The 25,172-nt window shown below is 43.2% G+C and overlaps 1 protein-coding gene across 4 annotated transcripts in view; it reads left to right on the top strand.

Moving 5' to 3' along the window:
* ATP8A2 (ATPase phospholipid transporting 8A2) overlaps positions 1–23,814 on the top strand; it is a 326,443-nt gene extending 302,629 nt beyond the window's left edge. For 3 of the 4 annotated variants that reach the window (XM_069882897.1, XM_069882904.1, XM_069882913.1), the window contains 2 exons: positions 12,726–12,817; positions 22,317–23,814. In XM_069882897.1, the coding sequence (XP_069738998.1) occupies positions 12,726–12,817; positions 22,317–22,414 (190 nt within the window). In that variant the 3' untranslated portion in view covers positions 22,415–23,814. Of the gene's footprint in view, positions 1–93; positions 131–12,725; positions 12,818–22,316 lie in introns of all 4 variants that reach the window. The other variant, XR_011339668.1, reaches the window with a different exon arrangement.
* The last annotated feature ends 1,358 nt before the right edge of the window (positions 23,815–25,172 follow it).

Genomic DNA, 25,172 nt, shown 5'->3' on the forward strand with positions numbered 1-25,172 from the left:
TGTAATTCATTCATACACTACATGTTTTCATAGCCTTTTATTTTATTGCATTCTCACTGCAAACTCTTTCATCTGCATTCCTCCTCCATATAGCTTCACTTCATTCTCGAAACGCTTGCATGGAGATGATGTAAGGAATCCTTTCTGGTCCTCCTTCCTATTCTCCCTCCCCCTTCTTTCCATGCATTTGTTTGTTCTCCTTCCTAATTGCTCCCAGATTTTCTGGGTGGTCCATCTGTGAACTAGATAATGGTAGAGTGCCTCTGCCTGCTAGGAGTTGGTGTGCCCTGCTTGTGATGTGGCCTCCTGAGTGCTCTTCAGAGTTGTTCTGTCTTTTATCTCTTTTGTTTGTCTCCTGGCTCTTTCACACCTGCTAGAAATCGTGTGCTTGTCCAAGGAGAAGGGTGAGGGTGGGAGAGAGGCAGAAGGGGAACTTTCTGTGGTTAGAGCCTCTCTGGTTCACATTCTTTATTTTTTAAACAGAAGCTGTTGGAAATGCAGGGTACCAAGATGTGTCCAGTGCTTTCTCCTCCTCTCCACAGCCCCATTGCTATTAGGATATTGCTGGTGATGTGGCACCATGCAGGGAGAGAAAGTAACTGAAGTTACCTCATTTCTAATGGAAGGTGGGGAGCTGTGTTAAAACTGGACTGATCTATCCATCGCCTCAAAGTAACAGTGTTAGTTCTTGGTCAGAAGTGTTCCTGAAAACATATCCATTAGGTGTTGGTTTGTTCAGGCAGCTGTGGAAGATAAGCTGGCTGTCATCAGGGTCTAGTTTCCTGGCCTACATAGTGAATGCTATTTTTGCTCAGCGTTTTTCACAAGCAAACAACAGAAAATCACACCCAATTACAGATAAGGGAAGGATTTAGGGAGCTAATTGCTTTTGTCATTCCTTAGACCTTAGACAAAAAATGATGTGAAAGATCTAGATGTTTGGGTTTCATCTGCTAAACAAAAGCAACTCACAAAGCCCAGAAAGCAGTAAGTGCATCTAGGCTTGCACAACATGGTGCCAGCAGTTTGCTGTGGCTTAGCTGAATTTCTTTAAAATGTGAGCAGGTTGGGGAAGGAGTGCTGGGAGATCTGCATGTGCCACTCTGTACCTAAATATGCATATTCTGTGCTTGGGAGTCTTCACCTTACCAACTGTTCTTGTTAGACACATTTTTCCAGGTTAATAGAAAATGTTTTCACTGGTGTTAGTTACATCCTTCTGGATCATAGACCTTTGAGCAGTTTCTAAAATAGAATTTGTATATTTTGGTCTAAAAAAACCAGGCACAGGTTGTTGTCTTTCTCGTGGCGGGGGGCAACAGCAAGGCAAGTGCTTAGTCTGCTCAGGAGACCTTATGGGCCCCCTCAGCACTACAGCTGGGTCCCCAAAATCTTGCGAATAACACTAGAGAGATGCTTGGAGATGATATCAAGTATATTTTTTGAAGCTGTAAAGGGTGGTGTTCTCATTTCTCTGTATACATCATCTGGACAGCTAAAACCTTATTTTTCATGGAAGCTGGGATGGTCGCAAAATCAGATGATTCCAGGAGCAGGGGATTTCATCAGGGGAAATAAGTGTCTGGAAAACTGGCAACTCCAGAAACAGCTTGAGAAACAGAGGAAGCAATATGCGGTAAGGGGCTGGTTATGGATCCCATGCCATGCTCACCTCCCTGTTTGTGGAAGATGAGCACCTGCACCTGCCCTCCCCAGCCTGGCACCCGGCAGTGCTGGGCTGGACTCCAGCCCAGCTGCGACGTGAGCAAGCCTCGGTGTGGGAAGGGAGAGAGGCTCCCTGGCACTCTCATACAACAAAGGACAGGATTTAACACTAAATTTACATGAATTCAGAGAGGTGAGAGGGACAGCTCCTGTGCCAAAGCAAACATGGACATGTGGAGACACCTGCCCAGCAGATCCAATCATGTTAACATGCAAGATTTACACAAAGAAAACAAACAGCTTTTCTACAGGTTTGTGTTCAAAAGTGGCATTGAGTTCAGCTGCAGAGATTTTTGTGTCTTTAAATAAGTTTACAACTATATCTTGGCTCATAAAGGGCCAAATCTTCAAATCCACATTCATTTTTCATTCCATCAGACCTCTCAGTGAAGTTAGCAGTAGTTCAGGTGGAGTAAAGCCTGATTAGGGACCAAAGCAAACTTTACTTTGGAAACTCATGTCACTTTATTGCTCTGCTCTCCGACTAATGGAGAGCAAGCAAAGCTGTGCAGCACCCTATTTGTGACAGTAGATTTCCTGTTTCAGAGGGTTTCTCTGTCCTAGAATTGCCAGAGAGCTCCATTTGAAAGTAGCCTTTTTGGTTGCTTTTCTGTTCTGTTTTTAATCGGTTGGTGGCTGGGATTTGAAGGTTATTTGATACTGAAGAACAATATAGCTTTCATAGTTTACATACTTTACAAAGTGCTGAAGAGCATACCTGGGGTGCTGCAGAAAAGTGCTTGCATCACTGAAGTGTTGGGAAGAGTGTCTTTAAATTATGCAGAAATCTGGGAGGCAGTGTCTTGTCTTTAACTACAGAACTAGCAAGGTATAGCTGCAAGCAATGAGGACGCACTATGATGTGCATTTGCATAACGTTTTTCAGTGTGCTTTCAGATGCCTGCTCCCATATTTCTTTCATGTCCATTTTATAAAACAAATACTGGTTTTCAGCGTACTTAAAACAGAGTGGAGAGCCTGTGGGGAACTGCTGTCTTCAACAAGGAGACCCACTGGTGGAGATCCTCTTTCATTTAAGTGCTTCTCACCAAATCTGAGTCTGTTGCTTTAGTGAAGCACGCATAACCGGCTCTCACCTTGAGAGCAAGCTGTCTTATTTATCTTTGCCTTGGTTTTATATGGTGGGTGAGGGCAGATTTCTATCTCATTTCAATAGCTACGTGACCCGGTGGGACACAGGTATGTGTGGGGACTTGCCCACTTCACAGGTCCCTGGGGAGGAGAACGTGGGAAACCTGACTCAGGCTTGGGGCTGTTCATGGAGCAGAGAGTGGCAGAGCCCTCAGCCTTGCACCAGCGGAAATGGTAACACAGACTTAACTTTTCTCTTTACAAAATGAGCTGGGGACCTGATCTCATGGTTTTGGAAGAAGAGGCAAGATATGTCATTAGGATGAAGAGAAACAAGGCTTGGGCTCGTTATATTTCAAAGCACTTTGTCTCTTTATAGCTGCATTTCAAGGTACATCCGCTTGAATAGGGAGACAGTGCCAGTAATGCCCCTTCACATCAGCAGGTACAATGAATCTTATCAGAAACAAACTGTCTTGTGTTTTCAACTGGTTAAATGGCATTGGATATTTGGAGCCAAATTCTTCTTTCATGGATGTGTTGACTTCAGTGTATTTACTCAGGATATGCATGACTGATCTGAATCCGGCCCATCCAGTGCAGCTGAGCACAAAATAAGGTTGAAGAGGGGAGAGGTGTATTTTGGTTTTGAGGTTTCAGAGTCTTTTTATCAATTTTTCCAGATGTTCTTCACACTATTTCTGGGAAGGCAAGGCAAGATTTCTCGACCAGTATACACAACAAAGTGACTGGCATATTTACGATTTTTCCTTGCAGCTTTTCTAGTAAAAAGATATTAGACTCCTTTTACTAGGAAAAAGCACATAAAATTATATCAGGCTTTTTTTTTTAAAAATTCTTTGATTCCATATGGTAAACATTCACGTACGGTAGGTGGAAAATGCGCTGCTTTTTTATTTTACACTTGTCCATTTCTCTCTCCCTCCTGTCCTGTATCACTAAGGAATCATTACATTATTTCCTCATTTTAATATGTACTGTTAATTTCTGGCATTTCTAACCCTTCTGAGGCACTTAAAGTAACTGTTTGATTCTGCTCCAGCTGAGCAATGTGGGGGCTGAGGGGCAGAGGTGGGAGGGAGTGGAGGGCAGAGAAGATTTCAGAAGTTGGCCAGAGGGATGAAGGGGGAGTTACTGTGCACCCACTGGCACTGGGGACCCGAGTGCCCAGCTGCTAGCACAAACCAGTTAGAGCTGACAAGCCCCTTCTCTAGAGCAGTCTATTATTTCACATCCTGATTGTGTCTATCATGTAACCTTGAGGGAGATTCAGTGCGCAAATAGGGTTAAAACCTGGTGACCTGGAGAAGGATTTAGAGCTGTGATCAAATCTAATAGCAAAGTCAAAGTTGACAGAGGTACAGTATTATCAGCACAAAGGCCAAAATGAAGCTGTAAATTGAAATGAAAGAATAGAAAAAAAGAGAACATAATAAGATGAGAGTTAAAACTGATTAAGGGGCCAGTCTCTCTGATGCCTAATCCTCGGTTCCTGGGTTGAGCACTAGGGATCTCCACAGGGGAGAGAAGAAGAAATCTTCCCTCCAGGCTGCACAGCAGGAGAACTGCTCCATAACAACTATTCCAGCCTAATGGCTTCAGCAGTCTGGGCCTTGGCTGCTCCGCTGGCTAACCCCATCTCAGAAGAGAGGCAGGACAGCCTGCATTCATGCCTCTGACTCATGGTAAAGAAAAAAGCACTAAGTTATGTGTAGCGAGGATGAGAAAACAGAAATTAAATAGATATTAAATACTAGATATTAAATATTCAGTAGACAATTACAAAATACTTAAAAGAATAAAGAAAAGTAATTTGGTTTTTTGTAGAACAACCAAGTGTCCTGGGCTTTGCTCTAAGTTGTATCCAGACACTTTGAAAGTTCATCAGTTTTTGTTGTTGCCCTGTTCTTCAGCTTTTTTTTTCCTAAAGAAAAGGAAGAAAAAAATGGATAGGAGAAGTTTAGAGTTTTTGAACACGTAAGTCATTTTAACTTTAGTCAAAGTATCTTGTTGGACTTTTTTAAACCAGAAAATTCTGATTTAAAAGAAAAATTTTAAAAACCCCAGCTATACATAGAGACCAAACATAGAAAACTTCAGCCTCCAAGGTGACTGCTTCCAAAGAAATGAGCGAGTAGGAAAAGCATGTTATACTTGTAACTGTATTGCCACCTTATCTGTAGAGGATAGACCAAGCACCCACTACAGTAAGTGCAAAGTGAGGCACTTAGGGACAAGAACTAAACAGCACTGATAGCAAAAGGAGAACAGCTGAAAAGCAGCAAGCCAGACTGAGCCTTTTCTATTTCTCAGGCATTGAAATTGAGTCATTTCCCACATTGTTGAAAGGCTGAAGGCAAAACTGGGCAGCTTCAACTTTTTTTAAGTTAGTTGGCTTTGGGACAGATGACGATGCCTCCCCCCAACCCCAGTAATGAAATGCATAAACACATGCTTAATGTTTGCAGTCCTTGGAAATGGAAGGCACTCTAAGCAGAGAGAGACCTCATTATTTTCTTAAGGGTTCTTGCTTTTCAGAGAGGCATGTGATGTTTAATGTCTCCTTTTTTAAATAATATTTTTTAAAGGGGCTTGGTAATACTGTTTTCTGTTCAAAGAAGTTGCTCTGGAAAGGAGGTTAGGAATAACAGCCTCAAAATGAAGGCTAAAATGGATTGTCTGAGTGATTTTTAGGAGTCAAAGGAGTGGCCTGTTTGGCTTTTCTGTCTTAAGACATTGTTAATGACAAAAGAAAATGTAAATCATCCTTGCTTGTCACTAGAAGGAAAACCTTTGTTCTGCTTTTAGCTGTACAACTTTAAGGGCCAACTTGAAGAGGACTTTGTGGGTTTAAAGCGGAGAATTTGGCCCGAGAACTCTACGTACAGTCTGGGTGCTGCACACAGGGCTGGATGAAGCTCACAATATTCCTTGGTCTCTGTCTGTCATTGTGAGGTGGCTCTGCCACTGGCACAAGCTTATGTGGCAATGTGGGTAGGCTGCACCTGAGATGGGACGTGCTGCTGCATGCTGGCTGCAAGCTCTCCTCCCTGTTGGGGTCCTGCATCTAAACGTCTGAGATGTAATGGGAAAGGAAAGCTGCAGTTTTGGTGAAGCAGCACACTACCCAGCCAAATCACAAGCTGTAACAACAGTGTTTCTCCAGGGCACTGGCGAGGGTCATGGTTCCTTGTTCTTTTTGTTGATGCGGCTGTAGGGCTGGCTTAAGAGTTTCCCAGGCTGTTCCTTACCAGCTGGGGTCATATGGGCCTGTCTTTGTCCTGTCTCCTCAGTTGGATCAGCTCAACTTTTGTGGGTCCGTGGGACAAATGAGCTGAAGGAAGTGGGGTGAGGAGCACTGTCAGGAGCTTTAGCTATCAGTCACCACACTGGGCGTCTATGGATCTGCCTCTGAAGTTGTGACACTCTTTAACCTTTTCACTTCCAAGCAAGATAAACAAATCGCAGCAGTCTGAGCTGAGCTTGGTACCACGTGTTGCAGGCCTGGAGAGCTCGCCACTGCATGGCTGCTTTAACTGTGCTCCAAGTTGGTCTTCAAGGACCACACATACTGATACATGTGATGTTTAGCAAACACTTGGCTGGATAATGTCAAATATTACTCATAAAGAGGACAAGTTCCTTAAATAGCTCCCTCCTATCTAGGGAGAGGGAGTTTCTCCTCTGTGGCTCTCAAATGTTCTTGGGACACAGCTGCAGGGGAGCTGCTGCATTAACAAGGCTTGGAAATGTTTTACCACAGCAGGACATAAGGCCTTCAGCTCCCCTGCAAAGGTGGCTATTGCTGAACCCTCAGCAAGGACTTGGTACTCCCTAAAGCCCAGTTGTCTTGGTGCAAGAGTCACCTCTGATAGGTTGCGGTAGGTAACTTCTTGCACCTCTCAGCCTGCAAGTAACATAAGCTACACTCTTGTCTTCATTCCCCTGTGGTTAGTGTCTGGTGAACCTTTGGTCTTCTTGTTGATGGCTTGCTGAGTATTTACAGAAAAATGCGAAGGAGCATGGATTTGAATGTCTATATTTCTACTGAATCCTGAGTGATTAAGGAGCAGTGTGTAGATGCTGAGTCTGCAAAGGAAATGCTGATTTTTTTTTCACTGTTTATATGCCTCAGACACTTCCTTGTTAAATGCTCTGGAGATTTCCTTTGATTACACTGCAGCTTCATTATCAGTAATGCCTGTTTGCCTTTTAAATTAAAAAGACCTCCTACTCTAATTGACCTCATACTAAAACATTCCTGCTATCCAATGCTAGATAACCAAAAATAACATCTCTCCTTTGTGGACCAAAAGAAAGAAACCAGCAGAAGCCTCTGGTTGGTACTTTTGCTATGCAGTAGCAGGTCAGTTCCTCTCTGCGGTGTCTCCAAGGTCCAGAGGTATATTTGCTCGTTCAGATGGTCAGACCTTTATTCCACAGCCCTGGGTTGTTCTGGGTATTTGAGCATACAGAGTTTTCCTGAGCCCTCAGCATTAATGTGACTTGCATTTGAGATTATCTGCATGCTTTAATTTTGAATTCCTGATCTGTAGGAACATTATTTTTAGGTTGTTCTTGTGCTGTCTGTGTTAGTTGTCATCTCTGCCTAATGTGTAACTGGTAGCAATTACCTTGTGTGAATTCAGGTAGTGCACTTGAGTCTAAATTAAAAGAAAACAAGTTAAACAGAGGCTTGAGGGAGTGCACTCAGCCAGGAAGGAGTATCTGAGGAAAAAATTAGATCTCCTCTGGCCAGTTACAAAGGTGTGGCCACAGACTCTCTCTGGATTATGGTACTTGCCATTTGTCCTCCAGGACCATGACTGATGCTGTCAGCCTTTAAGCAGCATTATGCTGTGTGAAGGGCGAGAGATGGAACTTGTGAACAAATCTTCAGGAATACTTAGTGTGTAATCCACAGCTAAAGATGGCGGGGACGGAAACTTCCTAATTTTTTAGCTTCTGTTCAGCCACATTGGATATTTTGCACAAACTTTTCCCTTTCCTTCTTCCCTCCGTGCTGTTACAGTGCAAGGACAATGCATTACAAGTTGTTTCTTCCAGCAGGAGAGGAATGAGGGCCAGCCTGGGCTTCTCAAGCAAGAACATATTTAACAGATTATGTGGCAGGAGAAGGAAAAAGGCTGAATGAGGTTTTGTCTGCTGCTCCATTTGAAAATGCGTGTGGGTAGGAGGGAGGCTGTGGAGTTACAGGCAGAACTTCAGCCTAAGATTTGGAGGGTTTTCTGTTTTAAACCAAGCTGTATAGCGTTTTACCTGTTGCTAAATGCTGCAGCAGTAACACAGGATAGAAGAAATAGTGACGCTACACCTGCAGGCAGTAGGGCAAGGGGATTCGTAGCTGTTCAGATGACAGGAAAAACAGCAGCATGCTTGCTTGTCCTCAGGGCTTACCCGCAGATGTACATGTATTGCTTGCCCTCTGGGCTTACCCGCGGATGCAGAGCATCTTGCACTGAGGAGCTGTGCCTCTGCCATGGCTTCTTCACGTGTTTTTAAGGCAAAGGGATAGCAGCTAGGATATGTGCTAGTGTTTAATTTGTGTCATTTTTAGCAGCCCTGGTAAGGCTTCACTAGTAGCTCAGTTCTTCTTCCCTCTAGAAAGTAGAAAAGCAGAAACAAAATCAAATCATTTCATATGCGAATTCCTGAGTCCTGAATAATTCAGAATGGCAGCAAGTTAAGACCAATGCCAACTAAGCGTCTTTGCCCATTTGGTGTGCCTGTGCTCTTTATCTCCTCTAGTAAATCATAATAAAACACAAAATCATTCCTTAAGAGTTCAGTTCCTGTAGTGGAAGGCAGGTACTGAATTAATTTTTTTTTTTTTTTAACTGGGCTATATGTATATTTTCTTAGGGAAGATCCAATTTTAGGAGACACCTGCATCCACTTTAACCTTGTCTTCTTTCTGAGCCCTGCTTTTGCCACCAGCCAATTAGTAGACTTGGGAGGACATTCTGGGTCAAGCTATACCAAGTACTGCAAATCCTCATTAATGCTAATTAGTGCTCAGTAGGTTAATTGGTAGTGAAGCTCATCTTTTTTTAATTACTTGAGCAAATGAGCTAGTGGGACCTTGTGGTCAGCTTTGAATTATTCTGTTTGTTTTGATGCACCTCATTTGAATGTGTAAAGCCAGATGTTTGTTGCCTAGATTTAAGGGCTGTTTGCTTTTGTGAGGGATGAGAAGAAGGGAACACAGAAAAATAAAATGAAGGTCTCTTAGCACCTTAGAGCAATTCAGACATGAGCACGCAAGAGTTGTTTTTCATGGAGTGGAAAATACTGTTATGAAATAACATATTGTCTTTAGTTTATCTTTTGACTTGTCCTTCAGTTAATACATGTAACGTTGTTAATGTAAACTTATAGGCAGATAAATCATCTTGACCCTCTTAGGAAGCTATTGCAAAGATATTCCTAGCACAAGGTATTCTTTATTATTGACAGCAACTGAATCTGGTTCCAGATTACTTGACTAATGTCTTTTTAAAATCCTTTTTTTCATACTAACCCTCAAAAATGGGACATTTTAATAGTTTTTTTCCTAAGCTACTATTCGTTTTGTTTAGTTCAAAGCATTTTATCTGTGTCCTTTATGGTTCATATAATTACAGATGGGTAGTGTGTCTCCCTTATCCCTTATGAGGTCACTGACTAAACAACTGAAGCATATTTCGCTATCACTTTCCAGATCACTGACTCACATAAGGATGTCCTTGTTTGTGATTTCTTCCATTCTGGCATCATGTTTGAGGTTTCTGAGTGTGAACGCAATTATGTCCAATATTCAGAGAATGATCTCATACTTATCCTTTTACCTTAGTGCATCTTAAGATGCCGTCCTTAGGCATGGGAAGCACTTCGGCACTGGCCCAGTGGCACTGGAAAATAGAATTAACACTTAAAATCATGGCTAACACTTGGTATAGATTTACAGTCAATAGTTCTGTGACCAAGGCCTAAACTGGTGCCTGAAAGTCTGACATTATCATTAATTTTGCATCAAAGTATGAGGGAGACTGAGAAGTTTTCGCTTTGTTATCTGTTGATAGCAGGCAATTTTTTTTTTTAAAGCAGACGCTCAGTATGAGTGAAAACACTTTAGTTAAGAAAGCCACTTAGTTTCACTTCTCTTTCCTTTCAGGGCTTGTATTGGAACATGAAATCATAGAATGATTAGGGTTGGAATGGACCTTAAAGATCATCCAGTTCCAACCCTTCTGCCATGGATAGGGACACCTCCCACTAGATCAGGCTGCCCAAGGCCCCATCCAGCCTGGCCTTGAACACCTCCAGGGATGGGGCAGCCACAGCTTCCCTGGGCAGCCTGTGCCAGTGTCTCACCACTCTCATGGTGAAGAAATTCTTCCTTATGTCAAGTCTTAATCTGCCCCTCTCCAATATACAGCCATTGCCTCTTGTCCTATCACTATGCACCCTTGTAAAAACTCCCTCCCCAGTTTTCTCTTAGGACTCCTGCAGCTACTGGAAGGTCGCTATAAGGTCTCCTTGGAGCCTTCTTTTCTCCAAGCTGCACGACCCCAACTCTCTTGTCCTGTCCTCATATGGGAGGTGCTCCAGCTCTCTGATCATCCTTGTAGCCCTCCTCTAGACCCATTCCAGCAGCTCTATATCCTTCCATATCTATCCCAAACCACCTCTGATTCTCCTACAAAGATGGTGAAAACCATACCTGTGTGATGTTCTTCATTTGGAGAAGATTAACAAGTATGCCACTTCTGTCACTCACAGGCTGCAAAACACAGCATCACTGGTGATAGTTGATTCTGCAGGCTCCCTACTTCATACACTTGTTAAAGATTAGAGAAATGTCATGTCTTGCTTCCTTCGTGCCTGCCATCCACTTACCTGGTGATCCATTACAGTACTTGCTTTGTGTTATACTACCTGCTTTGAGCGTTTGGTCATTTCATTGTGTATGTACTTCATTTTTCTGCAGCCACATGATCTCTGATTTTAATGACTTGGATCTTCAAAGATTTTTAGGAGCTTCCACGCTGTAGCCCTGTTTTAGTGATTCTTTCTTCTTTGAAAACGCACACATCTCATGACCCAAGATCTCTTAAAGATTCTTTGACACCCTCAGTCTGTATCTATAGTTTTGCTTCCGAAACTGTTATCAAATTTTATTTTATTTTGAAGGAATACTACTGATGTCAGGCAGGGGAAAGCAACCTGAGGTATATGTTGCTGCTGTGATTCTATAGTTCCAAGGGATGGAGGGGAAGAGTCCAAGTGTCTGAAAATGCTGTCAGTTTGTAAAGATTTTAAGGAGAGGTGCACAGGCTGTACAATTTTCTAGTTCAGGTGTCTGAGCTTAGAGATCACAGGAAAAAGACAGATTTCCTCCTTTCTTTCTTGGACGTCTCATTATGCACTGAACAGAGGACTGTGAGCATGGGTATTACCCTAATGGACTATTAAGTGGAATATAAGCCTGCATAGCTGGATTACGTATTACAGGCATCTTGGAGATTCTTTGGTTACTTTCTTGTTTGAAGTTGGAAAATTGCTTCAATGAAAGGAAGTTGTTTGTTTAAAGCTGTTGTAGGTTTGTTGACAGCAGCAGCTGTGCTTGGTGGGATTTCCATTTCATACACCAAATGTATGTGAATTGGTAATTTAATCCAAAAAAGATATCAATGTTGGCATTCAGATGTGTATCCATATTTGCAGTATAACCAGTGGAATTACTGCTTGTCATTAAAGATGTGAAAGAGCAAGCAGACTGTGAAAATGGAAGCACGGTTTAAATGTGAAGCAAAAGGGATAAAGACTGCAAGGAGCTGCACTAGCAGGCAAATCCCTTCTATGCACTGTTTTCATCTCAGTGTTAGCTACAAGGATGGGAGGGGGAAAAAATAGCCCAATACACAGGAACCTTAAACTAAAATAGACTATAATATCTTTTTCAAAATAACTGGAAATATAACCGTTTGAGGCTTTTGGGGCTCCAGTGCATTGAGTTTTGGAAACCTACATTATTTTAAAACCCCATTGAACTTAGTGGGACTTGTGTACGTAATTAAGTGCTTTCAAAGGTCAGGATCTTGGCCATCTTTTGTTTATTCTGGGCATAATATTCTTGATTAAATGAATCGTATTTTTAATAAAAATCAGAGTGGAAAGTGCCTCTAATGATTTGTGTGCATCTGTTAAACCTATTGTAAGCATACTGTTACTTTTCACTTGTGTTTTCACTTTCATGTTTTCACTTTCTGTAAGTTTAGTAATAATTTTTCAGACCTTTGACATGGAACTGTATAAACCAATGGGGGTCTTCATAAAAACCTGCATACAAAGTTTTGTTTCCAGTATGGGAGGTGGGAATAGGAGTGTTCTTTAGAAAGCAGAGTTAACTATGGGTCTTACTGATTGCTTCAGGCCATTTTGCAGGTGTGATAGAAGCCTTTTACCATGTGCTAAGCCACAATGCTTTGCTCCTTCTCTCTAAGGCAGTTTGTGGGTGCCATGTTTCACATACATAATGCTAAAGAGTAATCTTTTTCATGTTCTATATCACTTGATGTCAGACTTCTGATATGGTTTGTAATAATTTATAGGCATTGGGCATTCAGAAATCACAATGATAATATTAGGTGTGGATTAATTAGATGTAAACATACACAAAGTGGCCTTAGAAAGGTGGAGTTTCCATTATTACAGAGCTGTCTTGATACTGAGTAGTTTAAAGAAAGAGAAGATTCTTTTTCATGCTATAATCGTCTTAAATATCGACAAAGTCACAGCTGTGGAGTACTTTAGATACAGTTGACTTTTACCTTGAAATTATCTGGTTACTCACTGGTATGTTTTTTTTTTTTTTTCTTCCCCAGCATGAACGAACGTGATCATTTGTTAAAAAGGCTCGGCAGGAAAACTCCTCCGAGCCTTTTCCGTGCTCGTTCTGTCCAGCAAAGTGTATCACGTAAGTAGCAGATCATGTATGCATGTGTGTTTCACAGCAGTCAGTCCCAGATGAGTGAAGCAAAGAGTGATTATTTTTTAATTAAATTGTAGGTAGAGATAATGTAGCACAGAGGCTGAGCTGCCAAGCAAGACACATACATTTGGAAGTGGAATTAGTGTGTTTGGCCCTAGGCAAGTGGAGCTCAAATATGGATAATTCCCTAGGATCCAATCAAACAGGCCCAAATGACAAAATCCCAATATGCAGGTTCTCTAAATGTGAAATCCTGATAGTCTCAAGAATATTGTAAAGTCAAAATCTCTGCAGGACAAAATAAATGTTGTGATAGAGCCTAGCTTAAATAGAAATGGTTTCTCTATGAAAAGTCATGTTAGCTGAGAATACAGCAATGTTTCAGGTATGCCACTTAGGAGTTCCGTGTGTTTCTGATGAGGAAAGCCATGTCATGCAGAGCTGCCTTTGTCCTCTGCTGAGAAAAGAGAAGCAACATCGTGACTATTGCTATTTGGAATAAATTGCATTTCTTTTTAGCACAGAGGTCATCTTTATGCATCTACCTAGAGGAACATGTGACAGGCTTCCATCTTTTGGACCTGATGGGTTTTTGTCAGTGCTAGAAAGGCTCTTACAGTGTTAAAAATAACCCAACAGCTCTGTAGGCCAGATACACAGTGAAGGACCGTGCTGTCTCGAGGGACCAGGGAGTGCAGTCAACCTGTTCTAGTGGCAAAATGTAGTCTCTCTTGTGATTAACCTGGTGGTCAAAATATGCTCACCTTACTAATGAAAATAGTCCCCCAGCATGCCCTGCAGCGCACAGGGCAGGGGGCAGGCACTCGGGTTTTGGGTTTCCTATTGCTGCTGCAGTGAGAAGTGACACCTCTGACTGTTTAGGAATCCCAGGGAAGTCAAATTTCATTTGACTGGCTGTGTCTTCTTCGGTATCAGAACTGTTGTGGTTCAGGCCAGGGAGGCAGGGCTGGGATTTAAGAACCCAAATGCCTGAGATATTTCTGTTTTCCACGGGGAATTTGACTAGAAGGGGTGGGACAGTGACAGATCTGCTAGCCTTTGTCCTTCATAGAGGCGTTGCAAGGCTGTCACTGTCAAGGGTTGTAGAGTCTTTACTGATCAATCCCATTGCTCCTGGGAAAAGAGGCCAGTGCACAGAGCAGCCCTGTGGACCATGTGCTTCTGCCAGGATTTAATCCTTTGTGTCAAGGAGCCAGGGATGCTGACGGCAGCGTGGCTTTGGGCATGCAAATGCACTCTTTGAGGAGATTCCAAAGGCAATGATTGGCAGAAGAAATCCATAAAATGCATAAATAAATCACTATCAAAGTAGTCTGCTGTAGAGACTTGCTACAGCACAGAGAAGATACACCAGTAGTGACTAGTCAGACTTGATACATGCTTTTGGTCTGGTAGAACACATCATTAGGATGTTCATAGTTGAATACCTATTGGGAAAGAAAAATGAGATATCAAAATAAACCCTAATTTGGATAACCCATTCCTTGTAAATGCAAGTGATTATGTGCTAAATGAGTTGGGCCACTCAGGACAGGTTACAATCAGCCATCTGTTTTTCACATGAATGTAAATTTTGATTGTGAAGCTGCTAGGACTGAAAGACACCTTTAATGGTGTACCCATGACTCCTTAAAACTTCAGTTTTTAAAACTCTTGTCAAATGTTGTTTTCCTGTGTTGCATAGCTGCTGTATGTACAAGGCCATATGAAATCCAGGGAACGTATGTGCTGTTTTCTCAACCCTAAATTGTACAACTGTTTACTATATGCTAGAAATCTTCAAAGCAAAGAGTTGATGAATAGGGCAGTATCCTTGACACGCGGGCCAATATCTTAAATCACACTACAAACACTCTGTTTGAAGTCTTGAACTGTTCATATGTTTCCACCAGGCTACAAGTTCACAGCCTGTGAAGGCCACTTCTTCAGAAAATTGCTTGCGTGACTTCAACTCAGAATCTGACACTTGCTTATAAAGCAGGAAAATGGTTTGTTTAGTTAGAGCTGACAAAGGCTTAAGCAAATCAATTGCTTTGGTCCCAAAAAGGAAGGAAAATGAGATTGAATTTCTTAGCACAGAATGTAAGGATGCGGTACTGGTTTGAAAGTCACTTACTTTTGACAACAGTTCCCCAATTTGGGGAGAGGAAACAATACTTAAATACCTTTGTTTCCAGTCATGTGTAAAGGAAAAAAATCTCATGGGGAGTTTCAGTGCTACTTCTAGTCATCCATGATGAAAGGAAAAAGTTGACTGAGATAAGTCTGCATGTAAAAAAAGGCAGAAGCTTACTCTCTGTTTTTCCTTAGCTCTCCCTTGGTGAGCCAGCTCCTCTCAAAACACATTAGCACAACGCAAGATCTGTGGGCAGGATGTATGCCTGGGGTGCTTCCATACAGCACCAGCCCCCAAAAGATGGGACAGAGCCATACAGCCAGTGCTGTGTCAGTGCCATACAGGAGCGCCAGCCAGGATTCATCTCTTGAACACCTCCTCCCCGTAAGGAAACTGGCTCAGAGTGGCTGCCTTGGAAAGCAGCCCCTGTCCACCCAGAAGGGTATGCCCTTAACGTGTCCAAGACCTTTATGGCAATTTTTAACACTCTGACTTTGGTTTTGTGTTACTGAATCACATAGAGCTGTCAGAAGCATGAAAGAAATCTATCTACTAACTATACTGTCAAAGATTATGTGGTTCTTTCCTACCAGTGTAACTTCTGGGAAGCTTTGTGAAGTTCCTGTTGGATGGCATTGTCACCAGACCTTAGTGAAAGTGTTTTATATGGTTATCATGGCCACGTGCTAACATAAAACCACACCAGTGGAATCTTGTAGGCAGCAGTGACAGCACTGGCCTCCAGAGTTGGTGTAGCTCCTGGTGAAACTGGGGATTGCCTGTTGCCATCTGCTTTCTAAAGCCTCTTTGAGTGAGCAGGAAATGCCACCAGGCTCCTCTCAGACACATCTTTGGTCCCTTTACTTTGGTGTGCTGTGGGGCTCACACCTGAGAGAAGGAGCAATCATGACTTCCAAGAGCTTCCCTCTCGGGCTTTGCTGGCAATGAGGTTTTTCCAGGTCAGCTTTCTCCAAGTCTCCATCCATGTTTGTGTCTTTTTTTTTTCTTCTGTGACTTTGTTAAAGTAGTATCTCCTTTAGAAAAGCTCTGTAGATGCAAAAGATGATTTGTGACCTTTCCTTTCTTCCTGCATAACTGACTCGTATCACCCCTGTGTCCCTACAACCTCACCAACAGGGTGGGAAACCCAGCAGCTAGAGGAGCAAAATGAGGCTCCCATGATCCAAGAGGAGGTGGTCAGAGCCTTGCTAGCCCAACTAGACACCCACAAGTCTATGGGGCAGGATGGGATTCATCCAAGGGTATTGAAGGAGCTGGCGGACGTGCTGGCCAAACCCCTTTCCATCATCTTCCAACAGTCCTGGAAGACTGGGGAAGTCCCACTGGACTGGAGGCTGGCTGATGTTGTGCCCATCTACAAGAAGGGCCGCAGGGAGGATCCAGGGAACTACAGGCCTGTCAGTCTGACCTCAGTGGTGGGGCAAGTCACGGAACAGGTGATATTGAGTGATATCATACAACACATGCAAGAGAATCGGGTGATCAGGCCCAGTCAACATGGATTCACAAAAGGCAGGTCTTGCCAGACTAACCTGATCGCTTTCTATGACAAAGTGACTCGGCTGCTGGATGAGGGAAAGGCTGTGGATGTGGTCTTCCTGGACTTCAGTAAAGCCTTTGACACAGTTTCTCACAGCATTCTGCTTGAGAAACTGTCAGCCTCTGGCCTGGACAGGCGCACACTCTCCTGGGTGGAAAACTGGTTGGATGGCTGGGCCCAGAGAGTGGTGGGAAATGGTGTGAAATCCAGCTGGAGGCCAATGACAAGTGGGGTTCCCCAGGGCTCAGTGCTGGGTCCAGCCCTGTTCAATGTCTTTATCAATGACCTGGATGAAGGCATCGAGTGCACCCTTAGCAAGTTTGCGGACGACACTAAGCTGGGTGGAAGTGTGGATCTGCTGGAGGGTAGGGAGTCTCTGCAAAGGGATCTGGACAGGCTGGACCGCTGGGCTGAGTCAAATGGCATGAGGTTTAACAAGGCCAAGTGCCAGGTCCTGCACTTGGGGCACAACAACCCTATGCAGATACAGACTAGGAGAAGTCAGGCCGGAAAGCTGCCTGGAGGAGAGGGACCTGGGGGTGTTGGTTGACAGCGACTGAACATGAGCCAGCAGTGTGCCCAGGTGGCCAAGAAGGCCAATGGCATCTTGGCTTGTATCACAAACGGTGTGACGTGACCAGCAGGTCCAGGGAGGTTATTGTCCCTCTGGACTCGGCACTGGTGAGACAGCTCCTCGAATACTGTGTTCAGTTGTGGACCCCTCACCACAAGAAGGATGTTGAGGCTCTGGAACGAGTCCAGAGAAGAGCAACAAAGCTGGTGAAGGGGCTGGAGAAGAAATTGTATGAGGAGCGGCTGAGAGAGCTGGGGTTGTTTAGCCTGGAGAAGAGGAGGCTGAGGGGTGACCTCATTGCTCTCTATAACTACCTGAAAGGAGGTTGTAGAGAGGAGGGTGCTGGCCTCTTCTTCCAAGTGACAGGGGACAGGACAAGAGGGAATGGCCTCAAGCTCCACCAGGGGAGATTTACACTGGACATTAGGAAAAAAAATTTCACAGAAAGGGTCCTTGGGCACTGGAACAGGCTGCCCAGGGAGGTGGTTGATTCACCTTCCCTGGAGGTGTTTAAGGCACGGGTGGATGAGGTGCTAAGGGGCATGGTTTAGTGTTTGATAGGAATGGTTGGACTCGATGATCCGGTGGGTCTCTTCCAACCTGGTGATTCTATGAAGGGTGATGCTCCCCACATGCTCAGGTACCCTCAGACCTGTCCGTCTTTAAGCAAAGTCCCATATCATCCCTGTAGTGCAGTTTGCCTCCTGTAATCTGGAACAGTTCAGTTGTCATTTGTCTCAGAATGCTCTTAAAAACAGCTGAATCCTGCTCTCATTTAGCACTACTCCAGCAGAACTCCCCCTGAAACGTGGAGAGCCGTGCCTGAATGAGGATTACTGCACTTGGCCCAGATTTCCTATGCTGGCAAAGAAAATCCTTCTTCCTTTGACAGAATATGGTGATTGCATAGAGTAAATCTGAATGCAGAGCATATGGTTTGCACCTTATTAATCAATGGAGAAAAAGCACCTGTCATCTGAGGTTCATTTCACAGTATGGGGGCTGGCAAATAATAAATAATAATAATGTGTTCATGCTGAGGGCTCTAATCCCACCATTTATTCTCTACTAGCAGACACCTTCTTCCTCTCACTTTCTGTTGGTGTGTTTTGATTTGAAAAACAACGGAGTAGCTACTTGAGATGCTTTTTAAAATCTGTTTCCCCTTGTCTTGCGTGTGTTTGAAATATATGCATTCTGTATTTTTTCCAAGCTACGTATTTGTTGACTGTCAAGTGGAGTTGCAATCTTTCAAAATCAGCTTAAGAAAAAAATTAGGAATAATTAGTTTAGAATTGATGTAGTGGTATCTGGTTCTGTTTTCAGCACGTAATACCAGTAGGTTAGTATGTGGGACAAGAGAGATGGGACCATTTGTCAGGAATTCCTCTTGGGTCCTTTAGAAATCACAGACATGGTTTATCAGCGGAGAAATTAATGATTTCTGTAATCATTAGTCAAAATGTTCAAGATTTAAAGCAGTTCTCACTTTCCCAGGATAAGTGGAAGAGGACTGCTGGAGGAGTCAAAGCTGAGCTAGCATTTACTTTTTAATTGCTAAAAGTGAGCTGCAACATCATAGCAAATGATCCCCCCAAACGCTGAAACTTAATTTTAGTGGATTTGAATCTGGACATTTTTCTCCAGAGACAAACAACATGATGGTAAAATGCATTTTAAACTCTTGACTATATGAAACCATAGAACCACTGTGTGTATGAAGTGGTGACATGCTGCAGAAGGAGAGGTGTCTGACAGGCTTCCAGTGAGAATTGCCCTCGTGCTAGTTGGGCTAAACAAACTCCAGGAGAGACAGCTTAGGTGTGACAGAGGAGAGTGCAAGGAGTTGGAGGCCTCTAAAATAAGTGACTAAAACTGTTTGCAATCCTTCCATGGGCAGACTTCCTGGAAGAAAAAGAGCGCTCTGGACTCTTTCTGGTCCTGGTCTTGGAAGCTGGTGGATGTGAGTGAGCTCTTGAGCTTGTGCAGCGTTACTGTCTGTGTTTGAGACATGCACGGAGACTGTTTCTCTAATCCAGTGCTGCACAGACCAGAACAGTCATTGCAGTGAACAGAAAAAGTGTGTTTAAATTAGAAACCTAATGGGAGAATAGATTCTGATCTACTAATAGAATATCAAAGCTTTGAAAACAACCCAACAGGATGCTTTTAAAATTCAGTAGGTTGCCTGATAATATCTGGTATGAGCGAAACCTTAGATTTGATGAGAATGTGAATCTCCTCTTAACAAATGAGCCCCACTGACAGTTATTCAAAAGTGCACCTTTTCTCCATTAATAGACAGCCTCTGAGCACAAAGATCCTTCCTTCTGCAAGGACTGTGAGTGGGTTGTGACCAGAAAGCCCTAAAGAAACATGTTCCTTCCTTGGGCTGCTGCAGCACAGCTGAACAGTGAGGGCCTTGTTCCCAGGGCAGGCTCATAGGTGTGGTTTTAAAACTGGCGCTAGGGGAGAAGTTCAAACTTCCGAAAAGTTCCCTAGTAACTGTCAGATGGAAACTTTCATTGTTTTTGGATGGGGTCTGAAAATAGAGGGAATGTAGAGCTGCTTGGGGAGTGCGGATGGGACTCGAGCATTCACAGCGTTCTGACTCCACAAGGCACAGACAGCTGTCTGAACAGCTTGAAGCTAAGTTTTAATTGTGATGTGAATAAAAAAAATGTAATATGAACTCATTTTCCTGTATAGAGATCAACAGGAAAAGTTTAAAATAAACTGCCAAATGTTGAGCTTCAGCTAAGTAGGGCAGCATGCAAGTGTAGGGGTCACAGCCTTTCCCATGGTGTACGTACAAAGCCCTCGTTGCTAATATTTCAGGATGGATCAAGAACATAATGTAAGGATACCCTTGGTATTCTTGAACATTGATCAGCTTAACCTGAATTTTTTTTTTTGCTGTGTTAGGGTGTTTTCTACTGGTGTGAGAGTGGTGAACCTATTTCTTGGATTGCATTTTGCCTTGGCTTTGCAGAGCGCTTGGGCTGCCTGGCTGTTCTCTAGGCCAGTCCCAGCGCTGGAAATAAGCAGGTCATGGGAAGATCCATAGGGCTGATGGGTTCCCTGCACTTGTGTGGTCAGTGCTGCACTTGCAGTGGTTATGACAGTTGAAGAATATGTTCTGCTGAATAATCTTACTGGATAAGTAAATATAGTAAAGCTACCTTGATGCAGACCAGGCTGTGGGGCACGGGCTTCAGTCTTTTAGGGCTCAAGCTTGCAGTCTTTGTCCAAGTTGACTTTCCACTGAAAATTTAGCCAAAAAACTAGCAGTATGCTGGCGTGGGACAAACCCACTGGAGTTATTTAAGCATGACTCTAGCCTTTTTTAAATGAAAGCCTGTTTTGTAAATCATGTTTCCTTTGCAGTATCCAGTATGCACATACCTTTTCCAAAAAGACTACTTGTATTTTGTGAATGAATTCTGTGAGCCTTCAGCTAGAGTCATGAGAAACCAACCTGTACCTCTGTAGCTGTATGTATATTGGCATGGAATTACTCAGGGAAAATAAAATGGGATTCTGGGATGATCGCTCACTTCATCAAACCAAAGTTCATACTGTCATGCAGTCACTCCAAGAGGGAGATGTGACTGGAGTTAGTTTAGGATGTTGTATTTCTGTTTGAATACCCTGCATTTACTAGGAAAGATTTCCCACCATGCTTGTGATTCAGGTGAGCTAACCTGCTGGCGGTGTGCTCTCCTGCTAAGGGAGTGTGCGTTCTGCCTTAAGAGCTCGAGTCTACAGCAAAGTCCCTGTGGCTTCAGAGGTGACATTTACCTGTGGTCTGTGAGAGAGAAGACTCTCCACCCAACTGAACGATGGTCATCTCTAGTGTTGTGAGACTCTTGCCAGCAGCTACATCTGTATAGGATTTGCTGACCACCCTAGCTGTGCAAGCGTCAGCCAGAAGAAAAGATTTAGGAGCCCTTGAGCATCTGTGCTCAGCTCACATAGTCCCAACTTGGTTGTCAAGGTGAAGATTTAACTATAGCCTCACTTGGGGCATACGTTTTCCCAATTTATTTTTGGCTACTAGTATTGGCCACCTGCTTAAAAGCAAGCTGCGTTCAGGCCCATGGGGAGCAAGCTCAGTCTAGAGCTTCAAGATGATTAGGGGCCTTGCATCAATCCTGCCTTTCTGTCACAGGGTCCCTCGTTGTTGTGCTCCAGCCTTAGCTCACTTTGGTACCTCAAATGGAAGGGAATATACCTGGAGCCTGTTAAGAGAGGACTCCTGAAAGACATCTTCTACGTGTCTCGTGTCCGGGTAGTAGTCTGGGTAGAGCCTGTGGCTCCCGTGTTTCTCCGTTTATGTAACTATGCTAATGTGCCCTTCTTCTCTGGTTACCCATTTACACCTGAAAATTACCTTTCCTTGGTGTCACAAAGTCTGTTGTCCTTTGCTATAGTTTTCTGTAGGGTCATGTCTGCTTTCAAAGTTGTTTGGTATTTCACCTCGTTGGCCCATTAGCTTTTGTATCTATTTTACCAGTGATGTGGGGTTTTGCAGATGATGTCAGAAATGCCACTTGCATTGTCCACAGTACTTTAAAAGAAATAAGATGTGGTTATTTTCATCTGAATCATTTCTAGGGAGACGAAACGATTGTTCTAGCTAGCATGGTTAAGCTATTTAAAATAGACACCTCCAGAATATGTTTGTGTTTGCTCTTTTCAAGATATGGGTAACAGGCCAAGAGAATCAAGAGTTTCTCAGTGTGATTTGTCAGATGCCACTTGGAAACTTGTAAAAAAAAAAAATCTTTAATGGAGTTAAGAGGAAGGTGTGACTCAGATCCAGTTGTGGTCTAGACATTCCCACGTTCCTCCAAGGAAACTGCTGATATCAGGCAGACGATAGAGGAGTCGAGCCAAAATGCAAATCTCTACCTGTCTTTAAAGAAACTCTGCCACTATGCAAGTACACATGGTGTCCAAATAATCTGTAACTTATCAGTCAGGTTAACTCAGAGTGAAATGTTGACTGCGTACCCTAACCTGGCCTGGGGAGGGGGCAGCCTTTCTGTGCCGTGTGTGCAATGCTGTAAATGCCAGAAGTGCAGCACAGAAACGAAGGTTGTTGCAGTCTCAGTCAGGTAACCTTAATGATGCCTAAAAATAAGAACAGGCTGTGCCTTTGAGCTGGACTCCAGTCATTTATTTTTTTTTTCTTCCTTTACTTTTTCAGATGGGTATGCATTTTCTCAAGAAGAACACGGTGTTGTTTCACAGTCGCAAGTTGTTCGATCCTACGACACAACCAAAAGGAGAGCAGAAATAGAATAAATGGTTCTTTACTTGATGGGTGGTGGGAATAATGGGGTTTGGATCAATGCATCCACTGTTAACACGTTCTTGACTAGGGTTGGCAGCAGCAGCCAAAATACCAGAGAACTCATTTCCGTGGCCTTAGCCAACAAGTTTCCGTATTCTCCCTGCAAACCTTGAGTACATATTGTGGGGGGAATCATTGTTTGAATTCAGTCGCAAAGCTCTGCCTATATTTTGTTTATGTTGTTACGAAGCATTTGACTGTGTTACGTGAGGTGTGAAATTAAAAACAATGTTTTACCATTATTTAAAACATCAGCATAAGGTTGTTCTGGGAGAAAAGTAGAAAATTTATGTTCCATGAGAAATCAGCCCGTGCTTAATTGGAACGGGGTGCTGAGATTTCCTGTTTTGTTACACACCATCCAAGTGCACACGGCTGCATGCAGACTTACTCCCTTTAATACTTACCGTTTACTAATTTGGCTGAAATTTTTAACAGGCGGTTTGGCATAAAATTTTTGATTGCAACACAGTCTGTAGCTGAAATTGCTTATTGGCCTTCTTATGACAGAATAACACAAGATGGCAGTGAATGGCTTAGAATATTTCTTGCCCTCTTACAGGATTTATTAGAGCTCTATCCTAGCTTTCTAAAACTCAATTAATAGTTAACTCACAAAGCCAGGAGCCCTTCTAGTTGATATTTTGGTTCAGGAAGGGAATGCAGACACTCGCTGTTCTTACCATCAAGAGCTCTTAGACTGTTAGACTGGAAAGTTGCTCAAAGTTGTTTCTCAACTCTTGTTTCAAAAAAAAAAAAAAAGGGCTCTGGAGAACATAAAGCAATGAGGCAGCCAGGCCCTCTGGGACTGTGTGTGCATGTGTGTGTTGGAAGAGTCATCCAACTTGAAAACCTCCCCCGTCCCTCCTCCTGCCCCCAAAGTGCAGCCCATTGCGCCAAGAGGTCAAATATTCAGCAGCTTGAGTGACAGGATCTTTAACAGCATCTTTTTCATCAGCGAGCCAAGTCATGTGCCTGCTTGTCTGTCATATCTGTACTCGAATTGCTTAAATATTGTTTCAGATGGGGAGGTTTTAATCTGGATATGCAGAGAGGAGTAATGCTGTGGGGGGATGTTTAATTGGCTCCCAGCAGAGCAGCATTGGTGTGTGGGTTTTTTCCTCTAGAAATGTTACCATTTTCACATCCTATATTAATGTCCTCCGGTAGTTTAAATACTGCATCGCATTACAGTGGAGTTTGTTTCCCTCCCAGACTGAATACAAATGAAGGTCATTTACTTGTATTTTTAGAAGGTTCAGAAAACTTAGAAATTTGTAGCTTTGAACGGCATTGTTTACTGTTGTATGTCTGCACAAAAATATTTCCAATAAACCTTTTATTAAAGCAATCCAACGGACCAAGGCTTGTTTGTTTTATACCCCCCCCGCCCTGCCAAGTATTGCAGCGGGAGTTCAATGTTAAATGCATTTGAGATTTAGCCTGCAAAGCTGGTGAGTGGATTATTTTTATTTTTTCATGACCTTTTGGGTATGTTTTAAGGGTCTGCTTCTGTTAGTGTCAAGGACAGGGGTTGGGTTTCTTTCATGGGTTTTAAATTGGACCCCAGACACCAGATGAGCACGGCAAAATAAGAATGGTGCTGGTGAGCTTACAGCAGGTACCCGATACTTGAATAGTGTCTCTAGGGGGAAAAACATCTTTTTGTACAAACTAGATGGACAGATATTCTACAAATTATACATCTGATCTCACCAAGGCTTCACCAAAATAAATCTTTTTTCCCACCGAAGTCACATAGGTGCATTACAGGAAATTAAGTCCTAAAATCACCTTCGCTCCCAATTGGCAGCTAATTTTACCAGAGAGTTCTTCTAGCACCAGGCCTGCGTGCTCATCTGCTTGTGGGATGAGAGCATTCTGGTGCATCAAGGTGTGAGGTGATGCAAGGCTATGAGAGATGCCTTTCACCAAACTATCCTGAGCATAGCGGCAGGATCTCTCCTCTTTCTGCTTGATCAGAAATATCACATCCACTCTCCGCTGATGGCACTTGGATGATGCTACTGAGCTCACTCACATTTATTTGCCGGGAGAAGTACCTCCCAAGCTCACTTGCTTCAAGCAAGACTGACAGTGTGAAGCACCACACAAAGGCTCTCATGGCCCCAGTAGCTCTGCATCCATATGCTCTGGGGGACGCGTGTTGTGATCCTCTCTGCTACAATATGTTCTTTCCATTTAACAAATAGCTTTTTGGGGTGAGTTGTGAACCACCTTGTCCCTTGTGCTGGGAAGCTGGGAGGTGACACGCGGGAGAGCCACAGCAACTTGGTGGGGTGACCCTGGGCTCTGAGACTTCAGGGCTCAGCCAGCTCAAAGCAACAGCAGCATCCTTCCAGAACAAAACCATCTTACGTGCACCAAGTCAGGAGTGATACTCAAGTCATGGCTGAAGTTAAACTTCTGGAAAAGATTGGCCTTACTCAATCCTTGGTGACTGTGGGGAACACACATTATAAGATCCCTATGGAAAGTAAAGTTGTATGAGCTTTAACAAAGAGATCTTTTTGTCCAAACATTATTGGGTACTGGAATTAAACAGATTTTATCAGGAACAAAATGCATATTTAAATATAGCCTGGCTAAAACTTGTTCTCCTTAGGGTGTTATAACTTGATGAATGGTTGGGGTCCTTTTTCCTTACAGATTGCCGAAAGAACCACTTTTAAAAGCATAGAGAGACTT

Source organism: Phaenicophaeus curvirostris, chromosome 1 (genome assembly GCF_032191515.1).
Source record: "Phaenicophaeus curvirostris isolate KB17595 chromosome 1, BPBGC_Pcur_1.0, whole genome shotgun sequence".
Classification (NCBI taxonomy): domain Eukaryota; kingdom Metazoa; phylum Chordata; class Aves; order Cuculiformes; family Cuculidae; genus Phaenicophaeus; species Phaenicophaeus curvirostris.